The sequence below is a fragment of the Aotus nancymaae genome, unplaced genomic scaffold (assembly GCF_030222135.1).
Source record: "Aotus nancymaae isolate 86718 unplaced genomic scaffold, 86718_ANA_hifiasm-v0.15.2.pri h1tg000067l, whole genome shotgun sequence".
In the NCBI taxonomy this organism is placed as follows: domain Eukaryota; kingdom Metazoa; phylum Chordata; class Mammalia; order Primates; family Aotidae; genus Aotus; species Aotus nancymaae.
The window spans coordinates 1,479,942-1,507,396 of record NW_026988482.1 but is presented as its reverse complement, the minus strand read 5'-3'; the positions used below and the strand labels follow the sequence as shown (position 1 = coordinate 1,507,396).

At 38.5% G+C, this 27,455-nt stretch overlaps 1 protein-coding gene across 3 annotated transcripts in view; it reads left to right on the top strand.

Annotated features, from left to right (window-relative positions):
- The first annotated feature begins 3,389 nt into the window (after window positions 1-3,389).
- PEX5L (peroxisomal biogenesis factor 5 like) overlaps window positions 3,390-27,455 on the top strand; it is a 252,717-nt gene continuing 228,651 nt past the window's right edge. For 2 of the 3 annotated variants that reach the window (XM_064366833.1, XM_064366831.1), the window contains exon 1: window positions 3,404-3,445. In XM_064366833.1, the coding sequence (XP_064222903.1) occupies window positions 3,425-3,445 (21 nt within the window). In that variant the 5' untranslated portion in view covers window positions 3,404-3,424. Of the gene's footprint in view, window positions 3,446-27,455 lie in introns of all 3 variants that reach the window. The other variant, XM_064366835.1, reaches the window with a different exon arrangement.

Below are 27,455 nucleotides of genomic sequence, written 5' to 3'. Positions count from 1 at the left end.
TTTTTAAGTCCACAAGAACACCGACCTCATCATTATTACTCAGCTTTTTCAAAGATTTAATAAATCCTGAATTTTCAATACCCATTTGATATGCAGGAGGATTCACTTACTAATAAGCAAAATTAAATTTTATCAATACAAAATAGATTCTACTGCTACCTCTCAATTATTTAATTGTATTACAGTGATTAAAATTGCAGGGGTACTAAGCACATTTCTTGCTCTAAGAAAGCTGAATGTGCTATGCTTTTATGCCAAATCCACTGACCACTCAAAATACGGGGAGATTATTTTAAAAATGGAGTGCAATATGAATTGCGCTTCTCTAGTGGTACTGAGGTTGCTCATGTGTTATCATTTCAAAAGGCAAGAGCTAGCTTTGCCACACATTTACATGAATAAATAAACCGTCTAGGCCACAGGGCTGCTCAGATTTTGTGGTGCATACAAGCACCTGGGGATCTTGTTGAAATGCATATTCTAATTCAGCAGATCAGAAATGGCACCCAAGAATCTGCATTTCTTACAAAATCCCAGGAGATGCTGATGCTGCTGGTCCACACAACACGTTCTGAGTTACAAAGGTTTTCAACTTTAATTACAAAATAAATATTTTGTAAAATATTGTTCTGGACCTATATTATCAGGCATGCATTGTTTCTGAGGAAAATAAAGACAATTCAAATCTCATTCCTATTCTAAGAAATATTCCAGGAAAGTGAAATGAGGTTAACCAATCAGAAACCACCAAAACCCTCTACCTATGGACTTTTCCATTCGAATGATCCAAATAAAGTCGGTATTCCTCTTTAACCAAATAATTTCTCTGCTCTGCTTCCACATTAACCCCATAAAATCCTTCCCTTCAGCGACTTCCGACAGAGTCCCCAACTGCTTTCCGTGTGCTGCTGCCTGATTCACGAAAGGCTGTTAGCTCAAAAAACCCTTTAAAAATTTAATGTGCGTTAGCTTACCTTCTAACAGAAGGAATAAGTGTGAAGAGGAATTCTTCACAAAGGCAAGCATTCACTCCTGAGATCTGAGAATGTAGGCAGTAACTGAATGAGTGACTCGGGTTTAAAAAAAGAGTATGTTGAGTCCCAACTCCAGCTCTGAGCAGTTGCCATTCTGATCCAAATGCGTTTATGGCTGTTGCTCCTTGAACCTGCCATTAGGTAATAATAAGCATATAATGGATTGAAAAATTTGGCCCTGTTGTTACTTCACAGATTTCTAGTGCTTTCAAACCAAAGCACTAGAATTTTCCCAGTTTTTATGTCAACATGACAGTGTTCTGTGATCATTAGTCCCATTGTAAAATTGGCAGTACTTGAGGTCTCAGAAAATCGTCCTCATCTTTTCTGAACTGGGAAAAAAATGTCCGTTTGCATATTCATATATCATGGTTGGTAATTTACAACTTTCTTTGCATACATTCAGTCCTCAGCAGCTCCGTGCAGCACACTAGGTAGATATTTGCCTTATTTCAAAATTGAGAACATAGAGACTTGGCACACTTGCCCAAGAGAGCAGCCAGGGGGTGACATGGAGCTAGCACCTCTGCCTGCTGACTCCTCGTTCTGTGCTTCATCCTATAAGGAACAATAAAACAAGAACTGGATGGCACTTTACAGTTTACAGTGCTTATGAACATATCTCAATTTTCAGGATAAAAAAATAAGTTTTTTATACAGAGTTTAGACATGAAAAACTCATGTCCAAAGTAGTAAAAGGAAATCGTCCAAGGGTAACTACTGGTGGAATATAATAGGAATCTCCATCTCCTGCTTACAGGTCTTAGTCCCTTTGTGTTTATTTGGTTGGTTGTTTTAGGACCTCAGATGCATTGAATTGGTTCATTTCACATTCTCCTCATCAGTCCGTCCATTTTATTTAGTTATGCAGTAATTTTTAACAGGATACTAAATGTCCTATGAATCGCTACCCAGCATAGAAACTAAGACATTAACAACCAACCTTCCTGTAAAATGCTTCCCTGGCTCTTTCCCTGCTTCCCCTCACCCAGGGTCACCAACATTCTGAATACTATATTCATTGTTCCACTGCTTTTCCGTTTTATATCGTTGTATATTAATACACATTTACATTTCTAGGGAGTTTATAGTCTCATTTTCTAACTTTATAAAAAGCATACTATGCTATATGCAATATTTTGGGGATTACATCATGCTGTACATAGTATGAGGGGCTTGTATAATTGGAGATGCTTTTACCAACACAATTAGGTAATCACAGTATGCACCACCCCGTGGTGTGTGTGTATATATGCACATTTATTGTATAGACACATCAAACTAACCAGTCTCAACTTGAGACATATTTAAATGCACTCTTCATACGTGTGTGTGTGTAGCAGCAAAGGTCTGTTCCTTCAACAAATATTTAGTGGGTGCCTGCCGTGTGTCAGGAAGTACTAAGCACCTTACTGTGCACTCCCGTGCAAAACCAAGTGCAACACTCCACCCCCTAAAAACGTCCCTGATCTCAGGGAAATAACATTGTACAGAAGGAAAGACAGACAATAAATAAAATACGGAAAATATACAGGGTGTTAGGTGCTGGTGCGTGCCGGGGAAAACATGAAGCATGCAGGATCCTTGGGGACTCGGGCTTGCCTTTTCGAATTGGGGATGAGGGCAGCGGGGAGCCTCTATTCACCGGGTGAGGCGTAGGTAACTTTGGAAAGAGAATCAGAACCGAAGTAAACTCTGGCAGCCCCGCGCTCGGCCTCTGAGCCTGCAGCACGCCGGGCTGAGGGCCGGCGGTTCCCGGAGAGCGCGCGCCCCCCCCTCCGCTGGGATCGCGCTGCCCGCCACGCCGCACCTGAACGGACGCCGCGCTGCAGGCGTTTCCCGCCAGCGCGACCCCCGCCCGCCGGCCCCTCGCCCGGCCGTGCGCGCGCACCCCCGAGTACCGAGCACGCGCGTGGGGAGCGCGCGCCGCCCGGGGCCGCCCTCGGGCCGCTCCCAGGCCCTCTGGGAACGCGCGCGCGCGCCCGGCCCTCGGCCTCTCGGCAGCTGCGGCGGCGGCGGCGGCGCCCACGTCAGGCTGAGAGGAGGGTTCGCCGCGGAGAGAGCAGGGTGCGAGGCAGCCCGGCAGGAAGCGAGGGCGCGTTCCGCGGAGACCCAGTGAGCTCTGGAGGCGCCTGGCGGCAGGACCCGCGCCGGCAGGAGGGCGCGGCCCACCCGGCTCCCGGCCCCGCGCTCCCCGCGTCCGGCTTCAGCACCGCGCGCCGAGGACAGCTCCCCGCAGCCGCCGCGCCGCCAGGGGCCGCCGGGTACTCGCGCTCGCGGGGCCGGGAGCACGCGAGAGACCCGCCGTGCGCGCCTTTCCCGCTGCTGTGGCGGGCGGGTCCGCGCGGGAGCGTCCGGCGGCCTCCGGAGCCTGAGGGAACCGAAGCAGCATGTACCAGGGACACATGCAGGTGAGACTCTGCGCGGCTGCTGAGGGGAGGCGGGTCCCCAAGTTCCTGCGGCCGAGCGCTGCCTCCGCGCGACTCAACAAGTTGAGTGACGCGACGGGACCGCGGCGCTGCCGTCCGGTGCCGCCGGGGGAACCCGACCGCTTTCCCGGGGTGGGAGAAGGCCAGGGAGGACTCAGAACTTCCGCCGGGGAAGTTTGTTTTCTGTGCGTTCCCGAGACCGTTTCCTTAAACGGGATCCAGGAACCGCGAGAGGGGAGACCCCGGAGGTGACCGCGTTTCCCGGTGACCCTCTGATGCGTCTCAGCCTGTGTGTCAGCTGAAGGGCGAGCAGTGACAGCAGCGGCAGCGCTTCCCTGCACCGTCCCGGGAGGCTGCTCTGCCGCTCGCGTTCGTTTTTTAAAGTAAAAGAACGCTTTATACTGTGTTTCCCCCTTCACATGACGGGACGCTGTCGTCTCCTCCACTAGTCACAGGATGACTTGGGAGGATGCTTGTCAGACACACGTCCCAAGAAGCTCTAACGTTTTCCGGGAGAGGTGCCGCCTCGGGTGTTACTCAGGTTCCTCTGAGCTGAGCCGCTGCTGCTCCCCGAGGCAAACACTCTACTCTCTTGGGCAAGATTACTTTAACCTTGACTCCAGTTCTCATTCATATGGTTGGTTCTTTCTTATAAAGGCAGATAGATGCTTTGGGAGAAAAATGAAGTACGAACTCAGCTTCCTCAAGTGTGAACTGAGCTCGTTTTGTTGCACCTAAATGGTTCGGTCATCAGGGTTGGTGTCTGGGCTTCCCTTCCAGTCCAGAGATGGTCAAATACAATCATTATGCGTGATGCCCTTATCCTGGTGTGTAATATTTGTGAATACTGAGGATTTTGCTTCTGTGTCTTTTAGAGCAATTGGAAATAGATAAATACGTTGTTACATTTATAATTAAGTACTAGCCAGTATTTAATTTCCATATTTCAGGGAAATTCTTTTGGATTACATTTTTATATAAAACAATATTTTATCATAGTCTCAAATTTTATGAGAATTCTCAATATGCAGTACCAGTATTCCAAAAGATTTCCCATATTACTAACATCATCCTGCTTTGAAAATTATCAATGTAATTATATCACATTTGATAGTCAAAAATTAGTGAACAAAGTATATTTTTAAACATTATATATAATCAAAGTGATCTGCGTGTTTCTTGTAAAAGCTACACCAATTGAAAAGTTTAGTAACAAAAAATTCAAACAATGACTGCTGAAGAAAATCAACAAAGAATTATTACTATACTTTTATGCATCATCTTCACCCAAGAATGATAATTTAAATTTTATATGTTATCTGTTTTTTAAACAGTTTCTTCACAAGGGTAAAACAGGAAGATTTTAATAGTGTCAACCCGTAAAAAACTGTTTATTTACACAAAATTGACAATTGACCACTAAGGGGAAATATACAAAAACTTTGCACAGTATTGTTTTGTTGCTTAAAAAATGTTACTGTGAATGAAGAATCGAAGCAACAATATGGTAAATTCATGCACTCAAAAACAATTTTAGCTCAATTTTCTCAATATTTCAAAGGAGAATGTTATTGAAACTTGAGTTGCCTAGAACAATGTCTGATGGTTTAATTTAACTTAGAATGAATTGACAAAATACAAGACTTTGCATATTCTCCCAACTTAATGTCTTTTGCTTGTGCACTGCTGTAACCGTAAATACGATGACTTGCAGTAAAACTCACAGATCTTTGCTGCAAAGCTTAACTTAAAACGTTACTAAATAAAGATGGTAATCAATGTGTCCACCAAAATGTCAGAGCATAATACTTTTTTCCTACTTACTATTAACCATTTATGTTAAACATAAAACTTCTTAGGCCTTAGTAGTTACGTTTAGTAGTTATTCAATAGCATGATTATCTGAATGGGTATCTGCTCCCCCCAACAACAACAACAATACCTATTACAGATTGATCTATAATGTACTTGTTGGCTTACATTTTAAACTCAAATCTCTTCCCCAAAGAATATTATTTAGCCTATAGACAAAATTTCTATTGTGTTGGTATATTTAAAGAACGTTTCCTTTATCAGAGATAGGATCATCTTCCTGTATGTACCTGATTCTATCACAGATAAGAAGAAACATATTCCCAACACTCCAAAACATTTATAATTAAAATCTGAATCCATATTTGGTAAAGTGGACCAGGAATAAGCAGGCATACTAACATTTCTGCCAGCTTTGGAGTTTATTTGAAACATGTTACTTGACTGATACCTTAAAGCAAGAGCGAGAACAGAAATATTTGCATTCTAATTCTTTTCCGTATCCAAGAGATTTTAAAATAAAGTGCTTTGTAAATTAGCAGTTTGAAGTAGGGGCAGGTGTTCTCAGGAAGACTTAAAAATAGTCTAATTTAAAACTCCTGTGGTGCCTTTGTTTCTGCAACTTAACGATTTTGCAAATAAAGTCTATTAATTCTCATACATATGGCTAATTCATCTGGTTTATGGTAGAATTTGAATTCATTTTAGAAACCACAAACTTTTAAAAACACACATTTGGTTTGCTCTGCTAGCTCATTAGAAGATAAAATTTGGCATCTGTTACAGATAGAGCATAGAGTAACAGATATTTCTTGTTTTCATACTAAAAGCCACAGGTCCCAGCACTTTGGGAGGCCGAGGCGGGTAGATCACGAGGTCAAGAGATCGAGACCATCCTGGTCAACATGGTGAAAGCCCATCTCTACTAATACAAAAAAAAAAAAAATTAGCTGGGCATGGTGGCGCGTGCCTGTAATCCCAGCTACTCAGGAGGCTGAGGCAGGAGAATTGCCTGAACCCAGGAGGCGGAGGTTGCAGTGAGCCAAGATCGCACCACTGCACTACAGCCTGGGTAACGAGCGAAACTCCGTATAAAAAAAAATAAAAAAAAAAAGCCACAGGTATATTTCTTATGAGCAGGGTCCTGGAGCTATATTTTTTTTCCAGTTGCCTTACCAATTATTTCCAATGGGAATTAGTCACCCCAGTAACTGAAGCAAAGATTGCTTTTTTAGTGACTGTTTTAGATTTTTTTTTTTTTTGACCAAGGGTACTGATGATGATTCAATATACTTTAGTATCGGTTTCTGACAAAACTCTCTATTGATCATAAATGTCTTAATTCCACCAATACCTCTGTATGTTCAGGGCTGAAGTGATTATTTGCGTATTTGCGTATGTGCATATGAGTTAACATTTCCAGTTAGAGCAAATTATTATATGTCTCTGAATATTTTCTTAACCAAGCTGTTTTTTTTCTGGGGTGGTATAAATAGAAATATAATTTCAATTTTCTAAAATTTTTTGAATTGTTATTGAAGAATCCAGAGTAATTGGTTTTATTCTTATAAAAGAAAGTTATTTCAGAAGGCAATCGAACAAAAAATCTATTTGTAATTGTAACCGATCTTTATTATAGGCATTCAAGGCAGACTTTTTGACTTATTCAAGCTGTCTGGGGAATCCTTGCACACCCTCTAGCTTCACAAGACAGAAACTAAAGAAAATTTAAATAACAAAAATTATAAGATTATTAACAGCTCGAAAAGTAGCCATTTTCCCCACCCAAGGGAGTTTTGCATTTGTTTTTATATATGGCTTTACTTAAGATTTTTCATAAAATCTTCACAAAGGTGAATAGCTTAGCTAATATACGTTATATTAGTACATTAGATCTCGCCCCTGGGGATTTATTTAGGTTCACTAGAAACAACACGCATGAGAAACCAAGCGAAGGTCAGACTGTAGAATGTTGTTTTCAATACCGTAAGCAGTAGGTTATCATAAGTGAGGCCCTCAGCAAAACTGTAAGGCAGATGATATTTATCATGGGTACCTCCACCTCTCTAACAGATCCACATTTTCCCCTCCTCATGCCACCTTTTTTTTTCTTGAGACAAGGTCTTGTTCTGTCACCCAGGCTGGAGTGCAGTGGCCCGATCTCGGCTCACCGCTTGCTCTGCCTCCCTGGTTCAAGCAATTCTCTCACCTCTGTCTCCTGAGTAGCTGGAACTACAGGTGCATGCCACCATGCCCAGCTAATTTTTGTATTTTGTGTAGAGACGGGTTGTTGCCGTGTTGCCCAGGCTGGTCTCAAACTCCTGAGTTGAAGCGATCCACACGCCTTGGCTTCTCACAGTGCCAGGATTACGGGCATGCACCACAGCACCCGGCCCACCCTTTCCTATCCTGTGTTATTTCTTTATTAACCCTTTGCTAAGGCATTAACTGCTAGCAAAGATATAACTAATGACAGTACACCACACACACACATTTTCAGAGGTGAATCTTTGAGTTTAGTTTGGAGTAGGAGCGAGGGTGACATTTTCAGAATGAGCAAAGCTGGGGCTTGTTGTGTTGTTTTGGGTCAGCGGTGGCTGCTACCTTCTTCTCCCCGTCTTTTACCTCCATTCAAGTGGCAACTGGTCTTCCTCAAAAGTCATCTTATAAGTAATGATGAGCACGAGTATGATAAAATATTAACCAGAACTCTATTGAAGCAAATTCATATACATTTTAAGCTGTCACTGAAAATTATGACACAAGCTTCAGCAAGATTCTGAAGTGCCTTCCTATATATGCACATGCAAATCATATATGGTATGGGTGTAGGGTTGAGCTTTTAACATGTGAAAGTTATAATAGTTATGGTATGAATTAGAAGAATACTTGATTAACTTGAAAATATCATTCCCCAGCCATACTGGCCAACAGTTTATATACTTTAAGAAACACAATATAGTCTTTATAAATTTTATCTACGGTTTATAAATATTCCTCCTAAAAACGTGTGTCTGAAAGTAAAGACTTCAGCAAATAAATGATTTTATTATAAAACATTTTTTAAATTAAAGAATAAGAAAAGGTTAAAACACAACTTGTTAATTCTACAATTTTGAATCTCTAGTATTACCACTGCCAACCCTGGAAGCATTAAGATGCGATACACCAGGTAGTCAAAACATCTGGCAGGCTACTTTTTTACACTTCTCATTGAGATCATATGTTTCCAACACAAGCTAAAGCTGTTAAAAGGTTTTATATTTAAAAATTACCTTCTTGATACATTTGTAGGATACCCAGTATGCAATTCTTACACTAAATATAAAGGTAAACCCCAGCCTAGTGTGTCCTTATTTTTAGTTTAGTTTTTTTGTTTGTTTGTTTTTGTTTTTTGAGATGGAATCTCCCTCTTGTCACCTAGGCTGGAGTGCAGTGGTGCAATCTTGGCTCACTGCAACCTCTGCCTCCCGGGTTCAAGCAATTCTCCTGCCTCAGCCTCCCTAGTAGCTGGGATTACAGGCACCTGCCACCAAGCCTAGCTAATTTTGTATTTTTAGTAGAGACGGGGTTTCATTATGTTGGCCAGGCTGATCTCAAACTCCTGACCTCATCCCATCCACCCACCTTGGCCTCCCAAAGTGCTGGGATTACAGGCTTGAGCCACCACACCTGGCCTAGTGAGTCCTTATTAAGATACCTAAGTCCAATCTGAATGTTTGGGGCATCTAAAAATATAACTTCAAACATGCTGATAGAGAAAACTAGTTACCAAGTTCCTGAAACATTTTTCACCTTTTTATAATTCAGAGCTTAGAAAACACAGAATCATCTTGAGCTATTGCATGTAACCCATGGATCCGAGACCAGAGTGCTGTGAACTGGGGGTTATGTTTCTTTCAGTGATCTCTCTCTTAACCTCCACCTTCTCCCCTTCTACCTCACTTCACCTATACCGCCCCTTTAGTAGGGATACCAAATGAGAGACTTTCTTTCCCAGTCTGCTAAGGAAAATTATTATAGCTTATATATTACTATATTGGAGAGTATAAGCAGGAAGACAGTTAATACTCTAGTCATTAAATATCAAGACAATTACTGATTGTTCAAAGCTCAAGGTGTAATAATATGACACACTGCCAATGTTACAGTGTCAGGTTGACTGATTCTTACTAGGTAGTAACCAATACACTATTTCTTTTATTAAAACCCATTAGATAAATATCCAATATCATACTCTATGTTTGATTTCACTAAATGGATCAAACTTTTGGATTATTTTTTAGAGACCACTGTTAGAAATAGCACAGATGAAAAATAATGAGCTCATTTAGATAGGAAGAGGCTGTTTATTTGTCATTTTATTGGAAAAAAAAAAGACAAAAATCCCTGCCAGCAGCTCCAAAATGAGGTAAACCTAACCCAAGTGAAATAGTTTGAATTTCAGGTGCATGCACAACTCCCTGAAGTTTCTGCTCACGTGCACACACCTCTGGAAAACCAGATAAACCCTGCAAGTGAGACTGATGGAGCAAATTTTTCTCCCCAAACAGATTGCCATATGGTGATCTATGAATCATGGAAATTCCAAGAGAAGAATGGTGTTATTGTGATGCCAGAAATCTACCTAGGGAGTCACAAAATTCCCACTCCCACACATCCTCTTAAAAATCATGTCGTTCTTAAAGCAACTGGTGTGGCAGAGGAATTCATAACCATGTCGTATGAGTAATGATTGAAAGAACCGGAAATTGGCTGGGAAAGTAAAGACTCAAGGAGACTGTGATGACTCTGTATAAGAATTCGAAGGGCTATTATTCAGGAAAGGGATAAAATTGTTCTGTACAGCCTTAAGGGTTAAGACTGGTGTTAAATCAGTGTCAGATAAAAAGTTTCCTCAAGATGGAGACAATAAGAATATACCACATATGGCACCCAGTTTGGCAAGATGGCCTCCTGGGGATGGAAGAGGCCCGGGGTGAAGGGAGAGACGTGGGTGAGTAGATCACAGCGACACTGTGCACACACAGGCTCCTGTTCCAAAACATTATGCCTGTGAAGAAACCCAGTGAGAAGCACCATGAGAAGCACCCACACACTAGGTACATGTGAGTTTGTTTCCCTATCAAAATGGTGGTAGTCGAATCAAGTAATGACCAGCAAAATCCAACATTTCCTGGGGAAATATTCCCTGTTTGTCAGTATTTGGGTGGGCATTCTGACTACTCTCATGAAAAGTAGTCAGAAGCAGTAAAAGGGCAGAATATATGCAACCTCCTTGAGAAAGAAAAGAAGAATTAAAACCCCATGAGCAAATGAAGTTGTAGAGCTGCAAAGCATCCCTTCACCTGCTTTCACATGGGTGTTAACTGTAGCATGCACGCCCGTCCTCAGTGGTCTGCTGATCATGTGGGGACATAACATTGGACTTGGCAGGGGATTATGTACACGTGAGATACGTGGGAACTTACTGGAAATGCAGAGTCTCAGGTGTAACTCCAGACCTTCTGAATCAGGGACTGATTTTTTCAAGAAACCCAGTGATTTATATGTACATTAACATTTAAGAAGCACTGGTCTGAGAAAATCCATAGGTAAAAAACAATGTGTGATCTATTGGGCTGAGACCCTAGCAGAAAGCTTAATTCAAAGGTAGCTTTCTGACTTCACAGAGGCATGATGAAGTTCCTGAGAGAGGAGCTGGAAAGAACAGCTCTCACAACTATACTTGAATAAAAATGTCTCCATAACGACCAGTCAATTTGTTGTGGTTTTTTCCTTCTGGAAAAATGCATAACAAGCCTATAATGCTTCACCTAACACATTTATTTGTTTTATTTACAATAAATAAATAAATAGTTTTATTTATATGTAATTTATTTTAAGGAAATGGGAACATTCCCTTAAACAAACTATGTGTTTAGAGAAACGATTATGTCCCCGTTCCCTTAAATCTTTTCTCCTCCAAGATAAACAGTGCATCCAATCATTTCTCATAGTGACATTTCCAGTGTTTTAATGGCTCCATGAAAATAAGCCAAACAAGACACGTTGCCAGAGACGTGATCAGGAGAGTCCCAAGCACTGCGAGATTGTTTATCTCTTGGGAAAGATACCTATTCAGACAGCCTAAAACTGCATCAGCTTCTTTATATTAAATTGTTCTATAAATCGTTCCGATGTTTCTCTTCTCTAAATCACTTGAGAGTTATTTCACAGATATTTGGTCTTTATACCAAAATAATCTTAAATCTAAACGTGCTGATTAAAATATTCTAGATTAACCGTTCATTATGTCTCTAACAATTGTGCTTATGTTCAGTTTTGAGGTCATACAATCCTTTGTTGAAGAACCTTTGAAAAAATTTTCTTCAACCATCTCATCTCACAGATGGAGAAACTGAGGTCCAGAAAAGTTAAAAGACTTGCTCAGAAAGTACTTAGTTAGCAGAGCTCGTGCTGACGTGAAATCTGCTTTGCCCTGGTATATCATTTTCACGACGCCATTATTCTCTATTTTAAGGCTCGTTACATTCAAAAATCAACATGAAAAGTAAATATTAGAATAAACCACTGACAATTTTCAAATATCTAGATGTTTGGCATTCAGTCATTAAAAGGGATTTTTTCTGCTTGTCAGTCGTAGTATAAGTGATATTTTATATGTTGCTTTAGCCGTCATTTGGCTAAGAGTGGAAGAAAACCTGGCCCATAAGCATGTTCCACACGTGACATAAAGTGCCCTGAAAAATCGTATTGGAAACGTAGAACGTTTCTTGTTCTAATGGTGTTCACCACTGTTTCTTCTTGGAATGATTAGACTGGCTATTTGAATAAGCATAGAAAGAATGATCAGATTTAAAAATTACCGTTTTGCAATCACTATAGTAAAATTGACTCAAATGAGAATGAGATGGATGTTAAATCTGAGGAGTAAGGCAGTTTGATTGGGAGCGAGATAGTTACATAGCACCAAGATGTCATCCATGCATTACAAAAGAAAAAAGGGAACTTTTCAATGGTCAAATTGGACAGCATCTTAACTAAACAATCAAAATCAGCATCCCCAATAATGGACAGATGAGGCATGTGCCTCTGGATCTGATGCTCTGAAAAAGAGACAGCATCACTCAGGTAATAATTGTGCCAAAATTGCACAACCTGAGTCTAATTATGAGAAAACAGACAAACCCAAAATAGAGGATATTCTATAAAATAAACATTGTGTTTTTCCAAAATATCAATGTCACGAAAGCAAGAAAAAGCTGAGAAGCTGTTACAAATTAAAAAGAGACCAAAGAGACGTGACAGCTAAATGCAATGTATAATCCTAGACTGGACCTTGGGCAGGGAAAAGAAATTGCTATAAGGACGCCCTTGGCAAAAACTCTTGACCAAAACTCAGATAAGGACTTTCGATCAGGTTAGTATCATGTTTGTCTTTATATCTTTGAATCGGATGACTGTACTGTGGCTATGTTAAAAAAAAAAAAAAAAAAACCTCCTTGTTCCTAGGGCATACACTTGCTGGATGAGGTGGTAAAGACCATGGTGTATATGTTTGATAATCTTGTGTATGTGTGTGTGTACAGAGAGAGACGGAGGGAGGGGGAATGAAAGAGTAATAAAGCAATACAGCAAAGTATTAAAATTGCCACGTCTGGGGAAAGGGTATGTGGGAGTCCATTGTACTATTTTTTGTAATTTTTCTGTAAGCTTGAGAGATTATTTCAAAATAAATAATGTGTTGGAAAAAAGTACCTTGGGGCACTTGCAGACTTTTAGATCTAGACTAGGGGTGAGGGTGCAGGAAATAGGCGGGCAGAGCCCAGGTCTGCTCAGTTCTGAACCCAAGTCTGAACTGGTCAGTGTGGATCCCAGTGCTGCCTTCACAGTACAAAAAGCAGCAGAGCTTGCACTCTGCCTCAGCAGGCTTGGGGTGCTGATTCTGCCGCTACCCCACTGCTGCCGCTGCTCACAGGAACCCCATGATAGAGCTTCCGTGGCTGCCTTTACTGCCAGAGTGGACTCTCCACCATGCTGCGTGTCTGTGTCCAAAATCCTGTTTCAAAATGGAGGGCATATATGGCTGACTGGTGGAGCTAAGCTACACATTCATACTCGGGCTCCAAGATAGTCTGTAAAAGTGCTTATTGGCTTCTCACTAAGACTGAGAGTGTGACAATTTCCCAAATGCAGAGACTTTAGATTTGGGGAAGTGTTCTAAAGCAAATGTCCACTGCAACATGTTTAGATATTGCTTGAAAGTAAAATAGACACCTAGGTCTCTATCTTGAATTGACTAGGGTCCGGTCTGGCTTGAGAGATAAGAGTTAAAAGGAAATAATTCTCTTTAAGCCTGTGTTTATTCAGTACTACCTGCCGTTAGAGACAGGACTGCAAGAGAATATGGTAGACCTAGCTTACACTGGTTGATTAAATCACATAGCAGAGAGGAGCAGAATGAGCCCTCTGGCATTCATCAATGCCCATCCACTGCTCACTCCTCTTCTTTCTGAGATGTTAGAAAGAGCCATATGAAGAATTCAGTAATTAATCAGGGAATTAAAATATATATCGTGTACCTTAGTGATAAGAACATCTTTTTCCTCCATCTCCAGGAAGTTAATGGAAAACATTGGGCACATTCATGTTTCATATTCATCCACAGGATGATGATAATCAAGATGCCCTGTGCAGTGGAGTCATTAATACTGATATGCAGTGTCTTATATAACCCTTTAGGAAGATTGATGAAAGGCAAAAAAGAAAATGTTCTCAAGCTTGGGGGAAGTTTAAATTAAAATGGAATCTTGGAGGTACAAAGGTCTTTAGAGTTCACATAGCACAACGTGGTCACTTCACATGTGAGGAAGCTGAGGGCCAGGTCCTGACGGTTTAGACTTCTTCAATTGATTGTCTATTCCCAAAATGAAAAAAAAAAAGAATGCTGAACTGCTTTTGATGCCATTCCTCATACATCACTGAATAATTCCTCACAGCTGAAGAGGGAACAAAACGTACTGCTTAAGAGCTTCTGCTCCAGCATAATGGCCCCAGGTTCAAATCATGGCTTCCCCACACGGTGTCTGATTTTGCTCGAACTTATCCTCCCTAACTCCCACTTTCCTCAGCTGCAACAGGGAGATAAGAAAAGTACCCATACTTTGTGATGACTTAGTAAAGATTAGATGGGATAATAAAGGTATAAGGGTCTTAGCATATCATAATTTATCAATTATGCCAGCTCTTATGTTTTTATAGAGCTACCAAAGTGTTTCTTACATGTCATCTGTGGAATAGAGTCTAGCCACTGCCTGCCTGTGATGCCTGTTGTTCACAATGGTGGCAGATGCTTACTTTTCTTGTTTTCTCACAGTTCTAGATTGTTTTAAATTTCTTCATCCTCAGTTTCTTGTCTTACATCCACTCTGAGTGTTTGCTCATGCACCACTGTTCGCTTCAGACGTTACCTCCTCAGTGAGTGCTGCTCTGCACCACTGCCCTCTCCCAGCAATGCAGAATTGCTTCCTTAGCACTTTATATGCATTGACAATACCATAATTAATGTATAGCTTTAATTATTTATTTTTGTCAGCCTCCCCAATTTTTTGTAAGCCCATCTGTGGCAGTGACTATATCCAATACATCTTTATATTCCTGGAGACTAGTAGTGCAAAGTATATATTCTTTATGTAGCTCTTATTGAACGAATAGATGACTTGATGATTAAATGAATGAAACAGTGAATGAATGCATGAAATACTTGGAAGAGTCTTTACTGTCCCAAGTAAGGACTCCAAAGTACAGTTGGGATGGTCTCCCTGATGCTAAGATACACATAGCCCCAGGATCTGGTCTATTCCCATGAGCTGTGGAAGCAAATGCATGTCAAGTGAAGTTTCTACACACTTGAAATGGAATCAATTACAGGGAAACCTTATAAACCTTATAATTAGATTGCCACTGTAATTAACTGACACGCCACTGTCAAAGCAGTCTACACAGTTTAATGGGTTCAACCTCTTTAAAGCTGGAGGACAATCTGGGGCTGCAGATTTAGAAATATAATAGATTCTTCTAATGGTTTCTAACTGTATCTCTAACCTGACAAGGTCATGTGGAGTTGGAAGCCACCCCTCTAAAGTTCTAGACACCTCCTGACCATTTCAGCTGGTTGTCAACAGCAATTTTGAAAATAATGCTAACACACACACCCCTGAGACAACTGACACCATGACAGAATGTTGCGACGTTGGAACTGCTGTGGAAGGCTGCCATTTGCTTACACCCTGTTGTAAGAATTGCTTACACTGCCAGCCTTGACCTCCCCACTTACATATGCAGGCACATGCAGGCACATGTGCGCGTGCGCTCTCTCTCTCTGTCTCTCACACACACACACACATACACACACACACACACACACGGCTTTTCACAGATCCAAGGAAGGAGCTGTACTCAAAATGGTCATACAATAGTCATCCAGTGGACTGATCTATTTTGTGCACCTGTCTGAACTGCGGGATCTTATTATATCTCCCACAGTTACTCTGATATGTGAGCCCAAAATATGGAGGAGTGATTCTTTCCATTCAGTTACAAGTTACGAAGATCCAAAAATCACATGTCAACACAGAGGTCTTTCTGTTGTGTTTTTTTGTTGCTGTTGTTGTTGTTGAGACAGAGTGTCGCTCTTGTTGCCCAGGCTGGAGTGCAGTGGTGCGATCTCTGCTCACCACAGCCTCTGCCTCCCAGGTTCAAGCAATTCTCCTGCCTCAGCCTCCTGAGCAGGTGGGATTACAGGCATGCACCACCATGCCTGGCTAATTTTGTATTTTTAGTAGAGATGGGGTTTCTCCATGTTGATCAGGCTGGTCTCAAACTCCCAACCTCAGGTGATCCACCTGCCTCGGCCTCCTAAAGTGCTGGGATTACAGGTGTGGTGTTTCTAAAAGGAGACAAGAAATACCAATGGCAGTGACATGTACTACCTCTGGGCAAACAATAAGAATGTGCCTTTTCTGGGTGATGCTTTTTCCTGGAGGACACAATCCCACACCCAGGCACACACTTGGTATGTGAGCTAGAGGGTTGGATTTCACACCTGACTAGTGCCCCCTCATGCAGACATCCTTGAGCAGCCAATCTGCACAACCATGGGTATGACTTTGAAGGGGGCCACCTCTACGAAGGAGCTAGTCTGTGTGTGTGTGTGTGTGTGTGTGCGCGCGTTTGTGTGTGTGTGTGTGTGTAGATGAGTGGGGAAAGGTGAATAAATTAGCTTTATTTTACCAAATATATTCACACACAGATTGGATGTGTTTGCTAAGGCTTTTATAGAAAATGGTCCCTTTAAAGGATTACTGGCTTTCCTTCCAGCTCTAGGATTCTATTATTATCAGGCCTGTAATTAGTGATACAATACATCTGTCAGTGCTTGGTCAGGGCTGATTCTTCCAGTTTACTCCTAACCATATAATGGAAAATACATTTTAAAATTTTGCTAACATTGAGATGCTCAATATTTCTAACAAAGCCAAAGATCAACCTCTCCTAATTCTTCAAAGGACATGCTGTTTGGAAGCGTGCTGTCGTCTGTCTCCTCATTCTGCAAATAAGACATTTTCCTGTAAAGCTGTCCCTGATATACTAGATTCTTATTCGTGATATAATACTGATGCCTCTGCTACTATAGTCATTTTTTGTGAGTGAGAGGTTCACAAAAGTTAATCTTTAGAATGCTTGAGTGAGGTTGGCAAAAGGTAGATATTTTATCTCTGTCACGTTGATAAAGAGAATGCAGCACACAGGATCAACTGCCTCTCCCAAACTTCCTTGTCAAATCAGCTGGGGACTGAGGATAGAATCTGCATCTTCTGTTTTTTACTGTATTGCTTGTATCCGCATAGCAAATTCAGGCCATATCTCCAGGTCGGTACCTCAGCCACGGCAAAATGACTTAACTAACAGGGGATAAAAGGATTTGCAAGTTTTCTGGAACATTGTGCTGGCCTTGGAGAGGACAAATCACTGATGCATTCTTTCTACCACTTACTCAACACAGATGTCAAATCCATGTAGCTTTACCAATACTCTGCACTCAACACCTGTAACATTTATACGTTTAATGCTCTGAGAGCACCTTTGTGTAGGATGGGTGCACTTGCTTAGTGGAGTACAGAACAGCCACGAAACACCCATCTTTTATGCAGAAATCCTCTCTCAAATCAGAAATGCCCAGGAGGCCAGAATCATATTGAGGCTATGGGATTAACCAGAGCTCAGAAGCCCACTGTGGAGACACTTTGCAAGAACCTCAGTATTATCTTGATCGTATGTGTAAGCCAAGCCGAAATATCGCTGCTCAGAATTCTATTACTTATCTAAACGTTTTTATGTTTTACTTTTTACTTTCCTATTGTAAAGTATTCAGCATTCATAAGGTAGTTCACCAAATGTTTCATGTGTCACTTTAATGTTTTAACCTCCTTTAGATTAACCCCTCTTTTAAATACAAGACTTTACTAGTGAAAAATTAGTTGCTGTTTCTTTGAGGCAGTTCTCTTAATTTTTGTGATCTTAGACATCCATTTTTGCAGGGAGAGAAAATACCAGCTTTGCTGAAAGGAAACTACTTCTAAATGGCAAACCAAAATTATTGTGGGGGAAATATGCACAGATCTTATTTTACTAATCTTAATTCATATTGAAATATCTATTTTAAATGGAGCATTTGCTCTCTAATGTCTTAAAATTAATTTTGAACTTTCAGGTAATTTAGGAGTGTGGAAGGACTAAGAAGTAACATTACAAAAATCAGGATGTGATAGCATTGATCAAATTATTCAATGTAAAATTTAAAATACCCAAATAAAAAGTCATGTTTTATTTCACAGCTGATTTGTTAAAATTAATATTTTAGAAATCAACTTCTAGCAATTCTTGTAATTATATTCAGGTTTCAGAATCAATAAATAAAAGAAATTAAATATTCTGTGTTATAGCAAGGAAGCATTACTCTCAGCTTCTATTTTGAGAGCTAAAGTACATGTATTTTGTGCCTCATTTGTCCAAAATTATTATTTTACCTGTGGCTCGTACTGCACGTAATTCTGGTGTTTTAATAAATGCTTAAATAAATAGCCTGTTTGCAGATAAAGAAATCTTGAAGTAACTAAGCCAAAAACATAAACTGGAATCTATGCTCAGCCTCAATATTTGTCTACAAACCAGTTTCATCTCCCCAGCTTAACACCAGTCTCACTAACTGACTACCTCTGCTTTTTCCAACTCCAAGTCAGTATGTTCAAATATGGACTCACTGTCCCCACCACCAACTTCTGTAAAGCCTGCCTCTTCCCCTGTTTTTCTGGATTGTCTAATCATAGCACCATCCACTCAGTTACCTAAGTCAGAAACCTGGGAGTCACCCTCTCCTCTCCCATATCACCCTTTTATTTGAAGTCCTTTCATGTTAACCGTCCTCTATAGCAGTGTTTACAGGTGCATCTTTAGAATCGTTGTCTAGAATACTTGTTAACAATGTAGATTCCCGGACCCCACTGCAGCCCTGTCGAATGAGGCTCCCTGAGAACGAGGCCTGGGAATCTGCCCTTTAACAAACATCCCACAGCTGAACTCAGTGCACACTGGCATCCACAATAAGATATACTTATAAGGCCTACTTTTCTGTTTTCTCATCCACAATAGCCCCATAACTACTCCCAACTCTAACCTTACTAGATTTTGGATACGTCCTCCAATTGGACTTGTACCTCCATGCCTCTGGCCTTCTCTAAAGATGTTCTCTCTGACCGGGACACCCCCCTTCTCACCTACCTGACTGATCCTTGCTTATCCTTCAAAATCCCGTTGACAGTATCATTTCCTACAAGGAGTCTTCCGAAAAGCTCCAAGGCTGGGTTAGATGCCTTCCTTATGTTCTCACAGCACCTGAGCCTGTGCAGAACTCTGTCTCAGCTCCCTGTACTCTGCTCCCTGGTGGGGTGGTTCTCTTGGCTGTATCTTGTTCATCTTTTCAGCCCTGGTGCCTAGCACAGAGCCTGCTCATGGTGGGTGAGCAATACGTGTTGGATTAAATAATGGATAGTTGAACGAATTCATCTTTTAATTAGTCTTAATTAGTCTGCTTGGTTTGATTTAAACTTCTGAAGATTCCTGTAGACTAGTATAGATTAAGCATTTTATCTGGCATCTTTGAAGATGAAATTAAATTATTATAAAAATGAACTACTCCCTTTAAAAATCAGTTATTCTTGAGTAATGCATTCAAATTCCTGTCTGATTTTTTTTGTGGCAAGTATGAAGAACCAAAGAAAGAATATAAGCCAACGGGCAAAACACTTGGATCCCAGGCCTGTTTCTACCCTCACTAGTACATGACTTGGAAACACCACTTTATCTCTGTGGGTTTCAGTTTTCTCATTCACATCACAAAATGACGAGGTAGAATCTTAATCTTTTACCAGTACAATAATTTTATTATCCTAAACTAAAATTTAATAAATTAACATTTTGAGATAGTAGTTAATGTAATAAAAAATCAATTTAACTAGTATCTAGAGTTTATCATGCATATAAATGTTATAAAATTAGATTTAATTGGGGGAGAAGCTGTTGATCTAACTTTACCATAAAATTAGACCAATATTATATTTATTCTACTTTTTCTACTTGTAATACTTTGTTGTGTGGGTTTGAATTTTTATTTTATCAATTAATTGCATGATTTGCTCATTATATAAAATGATAATCTGTTATTTGCATGGATTATATTACTGTAAGTGAAATGAATATCATGGCATTATTTAAGAAGATTATTTTCATATTTTTCTTCTGGTTTTTAAGACATGGGGGAAATTTTTGATAAGACATTAATCTGAGTTGTAACACTTCCTACCTGTGTGACTTTGGATGAGTTTCTTAATCTCTCTGAGCATCTCAAATTAGAAAATTGAAATGTGCATTAATTCACTCAGAAGTCTAATTGTTTGATTTCTGACTCTTGTCAATAAGAACACACACAGATTTGTTGCCAAATTTTAATACTGGATTCTCTGCTTTAGAAATGTCTTTATAGTATTAAGTGTGGACATTATCCAGTTAATAAATATTATCTCATTAAAACAGAGACCACTACTTTCCATCATTTAAAATTCTACAAAAAGATGATCATATGGAAATTATACCCTCAGATTCATTAATAGAACAAGTTAGTGGCAATGAGAAATATTTTTTTATTTTCTTTCATCCCTCTGATTTCTTCAGTCTCAAGGAAATATAAATGTTTTCACTGATAATTGTATCAGATGCAGACCCTTTGTGAATCACCTTTGACAACCCATTTGGAGAGAATTGAAGGAGGAAATATAATGATAAATAAAAATGGGAAACTAGAACCTTAAGTTATGCTTCTACCTTAAATCACTGAAATTGCCTGTTGGCACATTTAAAATGAGGTATTCTCATAAGTCAGAAGTAGAAACCAGAGGCTAAAACTCCAGCCAGAGCCAGGAGCACACTTTTATAGAATGTCAGCAGATTTAATACCTTGCGGCAGTGAAAGTTCTTGGCAAACATTGATTTACTGGAGATCAGAAAATGTTGGTTGACTGGGAGGAATATTTATGCATTTATATATGCAGTCTTTAAGTAAGCATGATTCTGTGAGTGAATTACAGTCTACACAGAAACCTTAAATCCCAGAGACATAGAGCTCAAATTATTGACTTTATTTCCAATGATGACCCTATATGACGTTAAAATAACCCTTATGACCCATTCCATGGCCCTAAACACAGCCTGTAAGATGTTACCCCACTGAGCAATGGAAAAGAGTGTTTGGCACTCCTCTTTCTCACTTTTCACTCCTTTATGCACACAGTTGAAATACACACCAATACACAGAGCAGAAGAAATGGCTTTCTACATATTGGCCATTCACACCTGATTGTGAAATAAAGTTGATTGTATTAATTTCTGTGCTTCCACGATGCCTTTAATAGAGTGGCCCAAAAACTCTAGCATTGCTGTTCTGGATTTTAAAAAACAAACAAACAAACAAACAAACAACAACAACGGAAAAGAGACAACTTGAACAAATTGAATCTGCAACAACCTTAGAGAGCCATCTAAGAGGCAGGGGGAGCCCTTTGAGAAGCATAGCAACTGGAGGTCGCCCTGTAAGACAGGCAGGCCTGGGTGACAGGCTTCATGTGAGCATCTAAATGTTTACTTCAAGCTTTCTGCAAATTTGTTTCATTTTTCATTCCAGAGCAGCAGCCACTCTCCTATTAGAATGAACAAGGTTCCCAGGCCAACAGAAGCTCTTCTCCTTTCTAAAAACAAAATGAAAGGCAGGTTTGGAAATGACTTACACAGCCATAAATATTGGCACTATCTTTAACCTGATTTCACTTCAAAAAAATATGCTTTCATTTATATCATAGTTTATATTCATAATAACACTGTCAAGTCAGGAGGACTGGTCATATCACTAACCAAGGCATAGGTTGTTAGTTACTTGTCATCAACTGGATAGTGGTAAAGCAGGACTATGTTACATTCCGTGTTATTTCTTTTAGAATATTCTTACATGAGATATTCACTGGCAAAAATGGTTCCAGCCCATTCAATAGAAAGGTTAACACAGACCTACCAAATGGTGGAAACATTACAAGTATAAAACTAATCGTGACATAACACACATGTATAAAAATATTACATGAAACAACATATGTTTTACTTTTGCTCGTATGAGGTATGTGATATATATTAATAGATGAGGAATCAGAACACTGCCTTTGGAGAGAAAGCACATTCTGATGTAATGTATATGTTCCATACAGTTCCTGACACACTGTACAGCCATAATAAATAGAAATCGCTGAAATCTACTTTATTTTTTGGCTACACTCCCAGAAAAGCTTATCTGATTTCCAAACTGTGGGTGCTAAAATAAAATCTGAGAAACAGAGCAGAATAAGAAATAGATCTCTTCAGCATGTCTGATATCCACCCACCCTGAGGCCTCATTCTTCATCTTCAGATTTCTTTATTTTGAATATTGATCCCTTTCTCTGAACCTCCACCTTTTCTCAGAAGTGTTATCGAAGTCATGTTTATAGCGGTAAATACATATTCATTCATTATCAAATGTTTTTGAGCACCTTATCTTCTTACAGAAACATAGCTTTATGATAATCCCTCTCATTTGGCAACTTAATATCTAGGTGAAAAGACACAATCAAACTTAATGTAGAAAGATCAGATTTAAATAAAGAAATAATTAAATAATTTTTATAAGGAACTATAATTAAATGTAAAGTACATGGAAAATTAGAATTTTAAAATGTGGCTCAGTTGCACATGAGTGACAGTAGTTACACACTCAGTTTGAGAGTAAATTAATGGGTCATATATAGTGTTTTGAATTAAATATTGAGAGAGAGTCCCCAACTAGAATGGAAAAAAAAACCTCTATTAAAAATGGCAACTTTTCACATAGGTCACATTGATAACAGCTTTAAAATACATTTTAGGAATGTATAAAGAGAGAACCTTGCAAAGGCATCCTGGGGCTTGAATCAGTAATCCATATATTCTTTTTTCCAGTGTTATTTCAAAACCTAGATGTTATGTGAGGAAAATGTCCCTTTCCCCAAACAGCAGAAAGAAAATCATAAAAGATAATTTCCGTCTGGGGATGCATAAACATTTGAGTTTGGTAAACAGCCATTTCAAGCTATTCATAAGTCAAAAATATAGTGGCAGAGTGGTTCTCCCGATTTTCTTTAGACCAAAATTTAGACACAAATCTGTAAACAAATCTTTTTTTATTTTATCATGACACAGCAGTTTACCCACTAGAGAAAATCTTGTATAGATGTTAATCTAGTATAAAATTTCATCATGAAAATATAACTTCATGTACAAATATGATATGTTAATGAACATTACTCTTTCTACATAAAAAGTTAGCAATAAAATATTGTTAAATATTTGGATTCATGAATCTATAATGCTCTGTTCTTTAGGATTGCTGTGGAATTAAGTATTTTTGTTAAGAAAGCAAATGACCAAGACCATAAATAGAAAACTATTTACATTTGTAAGAAATGTTCAAATATAAATGCAAATAAATCTGCTAAATTAATAAGCAGGAACGTTTAAGAACAACACTTTACAACTAAGTATCGCATTTACATCAGAAAGGTGATAAAATCCATCAGCAATCCTGTCTGAGTCCTTGGAAGTTCAGCATCATTCACTTACTGGGTGAAGGTCAAGGTCAGGCATTTATTGAGAGCACCGTCACCTCTGGCTCCAGCTGCACTGGTGATACCTGACTACTTCTTTTGCCATAGAAACCAGCAGGAATTTTCTGTATTGCTCATTCCTGCATGATACTGAACCAGGTATATTCAAGGACAAATTAAACAACAAATTAAAGGTCAGTTGCAGATAGGCGAACTGTATTAGTACTTTATGGAATCTCATCTATTTTAAATTAGAAGTTTCTTAAAGACAACAGCATGATCTTAAACATTCACACATATAGAGAGATGGATATATAAAAATATTTCATAGCACTGAGCTGACATCTAATTAAAGGAGGCCAACTTAAACATTAGCGATAGCAGTAAGGATTTAATAAAATTTTAAGTGCTATGATCTAACCATTAATCAAAGTCATTCTTCTTCACGGTATGACCTAGCCACATTTTTCTGGAGAAAATATTAATGCACTACAATAAATTTAAGAATAGAATGAAGAACAAAAAGACAGGATATTCAGTATTGGTGGTGGTGGTGGTGATGTTACAGCACTTACCTCTCTTTGTGGAAAAGAATGTATTTTTTCCCCAAATTAGTCATGCTCACTTGTGACCTAAATCACTATAAGCCATTATTTCTCTGTCTCTATAGTTTAAACCCAAATATCCCAATATTTCCATAATTTCACATGTTGATTATTCAGTCTACTTTTACACTTTTGTTTATTATATAACATTATTATATATGTGTTATATAATATTACATATTATATATTATTATATGAAATACCTCCTATGTATCAACACAAAAGTCAAGAAAATTAGTTTCAAATCTCTTCTATCGTTGCCCTTCATTCTTCTGACTTGAGTCTTCTCTCTAGCTTGGCTTCCTCACCAATAGCGAGGAGATTAATATATAGAATGGTCTGAGGCCCCCTCCAGCTCTGAGATGCTAGTTCATGAATAACCATGGCCAGCCTCTCAGTTTGTTTATTTTGTGAATGCCCAGAAGTCCAAGAGAACAGTAAGGAACAATTCACTATAATTAGGCATCAGGGATACCGCTTTGTTTTAGTTTTTAATAATACACAAATATGATAATTTTAAAGACTATCTCACCACGTAAGACAATTATGGATACTTCTGTCATGAACAGAGTCCTCAATAGGGAATGTTTTTCTTCTGTTATACTAAGAGTATGACATTAGAATTAAAACATACACACACACCTTGTTTTGGAGAAAACAAGTTTTCTATAAAATATAATTAAAATCCTGTAGCTCATTCCCTAACTTGGAAGAGGTGGGATTTGAACCAGAAAATTTGGCTCCAGAGTCAACTCCCTTGTATACAATATTATTAAACAAACGTGTTTTAAGCATTCATCAAATGTTAGCAGGAAGGGATACAAAGATGAATGCGGTATGGTCCCTGTCCTCAAGGGGTTTACAGAGCCAACTTTCAGCAAAACATTTCTCTAAGGCTCTGCTGAGGAATGAGACAGAGCCCTTTCTACCCATAATCCCCACAGCACTTCGTCTGTTTCTTTCTCACAGCACTTTTACAAGTTATGTTATTGCTATTTGTGTTTACCCCTCACATTTCTTGCTTAAAAAGAATATACCTCATTCATGTTTATACTCTACATCAGTGCTGAATAAAATGCTTCTACAGTAATGGAAATAGGTACTGATGTTCACATGTAGCAAGCACCTTATGCTAAGTACAGTGCCAGGATGAAATAAAAACCTTTGGTAAAATAGCTGCAATTGCAAGATCAAAATCACTATAATAATCTCAGTTCAGATTTCACGGTTTGTTTGTGGTTTTTCTTTTTCCTCTACTAGAAAAAAAGAAAAAGAATTTAATGGAAACAGATTGCCTTATTTTTTTTTTCAGTAACCACCATGGCACATGTATGCCTATGTAACAAACCTGCACCTTCTGCACATGTACCTTAGAACTCAAAGTATAATAAAAAAAATAAAATAAAATAGAACACATACTTTTTATAATGCATTTTAAAACTATTTTTATATGACTTGAGAGTTTAGCTGCTTTTAAGCTAGACTACTTTCTGTGGTTTATTTTGTTTTTCCAAGCAACTTTCCAGATTTAGACTTTACACATACTTTGTAGAGACTAACTCTAAGCTTATCTTTAAAGTTTTAATGAAAGTAATAGCTCTACTTTCCTGTAATCTGGGAGTTTTGTGTCTGCATTCTTTAATCTCTTTTTGGTTTTAAGGTCATTTGCACTGGACATTGTCCCTTAATTGAAACACAGAATTCCGAAGGGTGGTTCATGCCCCAACTAATAGTTTTCAAAGAGAAACTAGTGACATGACACAGAAAACATAAAACATGTTTCATTAATTTTCATTCTGCTTTCAGATTCCTCAAGGTCACGAGCATGGGTGCATTATTCCATTTCCCATCCAGTGGTGCCAAGATTTCTCAGTGCCTTCAGTTCATACTTGTAATTATTGCAGTTTGCAATGGAATATGACAAACATACCTGCTAAGGAGGTTCAACAAAATTTAAAAGGCAATTACAAAATTAAAATTTGGTTTTTATTATAAAAGTCACACACATTCTTTATAGAACATTTAGACAAAAAGAAAAAAGTTTAAAATCATTCATAATGCAATCATTATTAATATTTTCTTCCAATTATTTTTTCTGTATTCTTTCTATAAGTGGAGGTGAATACCCTCAGGGAACCATGAAATACAAATTACATTTTATCCCTATTGTTTGAATAATAATTACAATAGCTAAATTGTCTCGAATGCTTGCCATATACCAGGCAGTCTTCTAAGCATATCACATACAAACTTCAATCTGGCAATACTATCACTTCTAAAGAAATGTTTTGTAGTTCCAAGCCATAGTTGAAGACACCAGGTAGAGTCACAACTAATTTGGATCACTTGTGACTATGGAGCCCTTAGTCACAAGTGATCCAAATATTATAGAAAATAAGTATTCAAATGATGAATTAAAGATTAAGACACCGGTTTAAGGAATTGGTTTTGTTTTGTAAGAAAAATAAGAATTTTAAGCATGGTAAATTTATATATTGTTATTGCCCAAATATATTCTTTGCCATCAGTTTGATTTACTGAGACCTAACCTGGGTATGAGAAGATAAAGTATTGTTAATTTTAAACACGTAGTTGTATGCACACACATAAAGACTTATGTGTGTTGCATTTAATGCTTTAACATTACTAAATATATTTAATATTACTAAATGGATAATACATTGCTGTAGCATATTAAGAACTAATTGTTTATAGTTTTGTGCTTGTATAAAATAATTCATGCATGTTTAATTTTATAAATATAAATGCTAATTTACTCAAGAAAACAAAACTGATCATTTTTTTCTAAAATGAATTCAATTCGGAAAGAAATACTACTATGAAAGCTACAGAAAACTCAGTTGAGGACCACTGCAGTTTCTTATTGAAGATTGCTTAATAATTAAAAGAAAAAATACCTTTGTAACATAATTGTGAATAGAATTTTATTCTTTTTAGCTTCATATTATGAATATTTGATTTTTTCAGTGTGATTCAGAGATGTATTTTTTTAAAATTAACTCTGCATCCCAAAGAATAGTTTGATTATATAAAGTTAGAAAAGATTTACTATTAGGTTTACAACCTAATAAGATATAGGTATTAAAAATGGATTATCATAGGTAATTTAATTTATTCAAATATATGCTATATATTTTATATATTGGAATTTATTATTCTCTCATATAATGTATTCTGTAAAATAAGTATCATTCACCTTTATATTTCCTCATTGTTATTGAGATCCTTTGTCTATTACTAGTTATGTACTTGTCTTACTAAGTTTAAACCTTA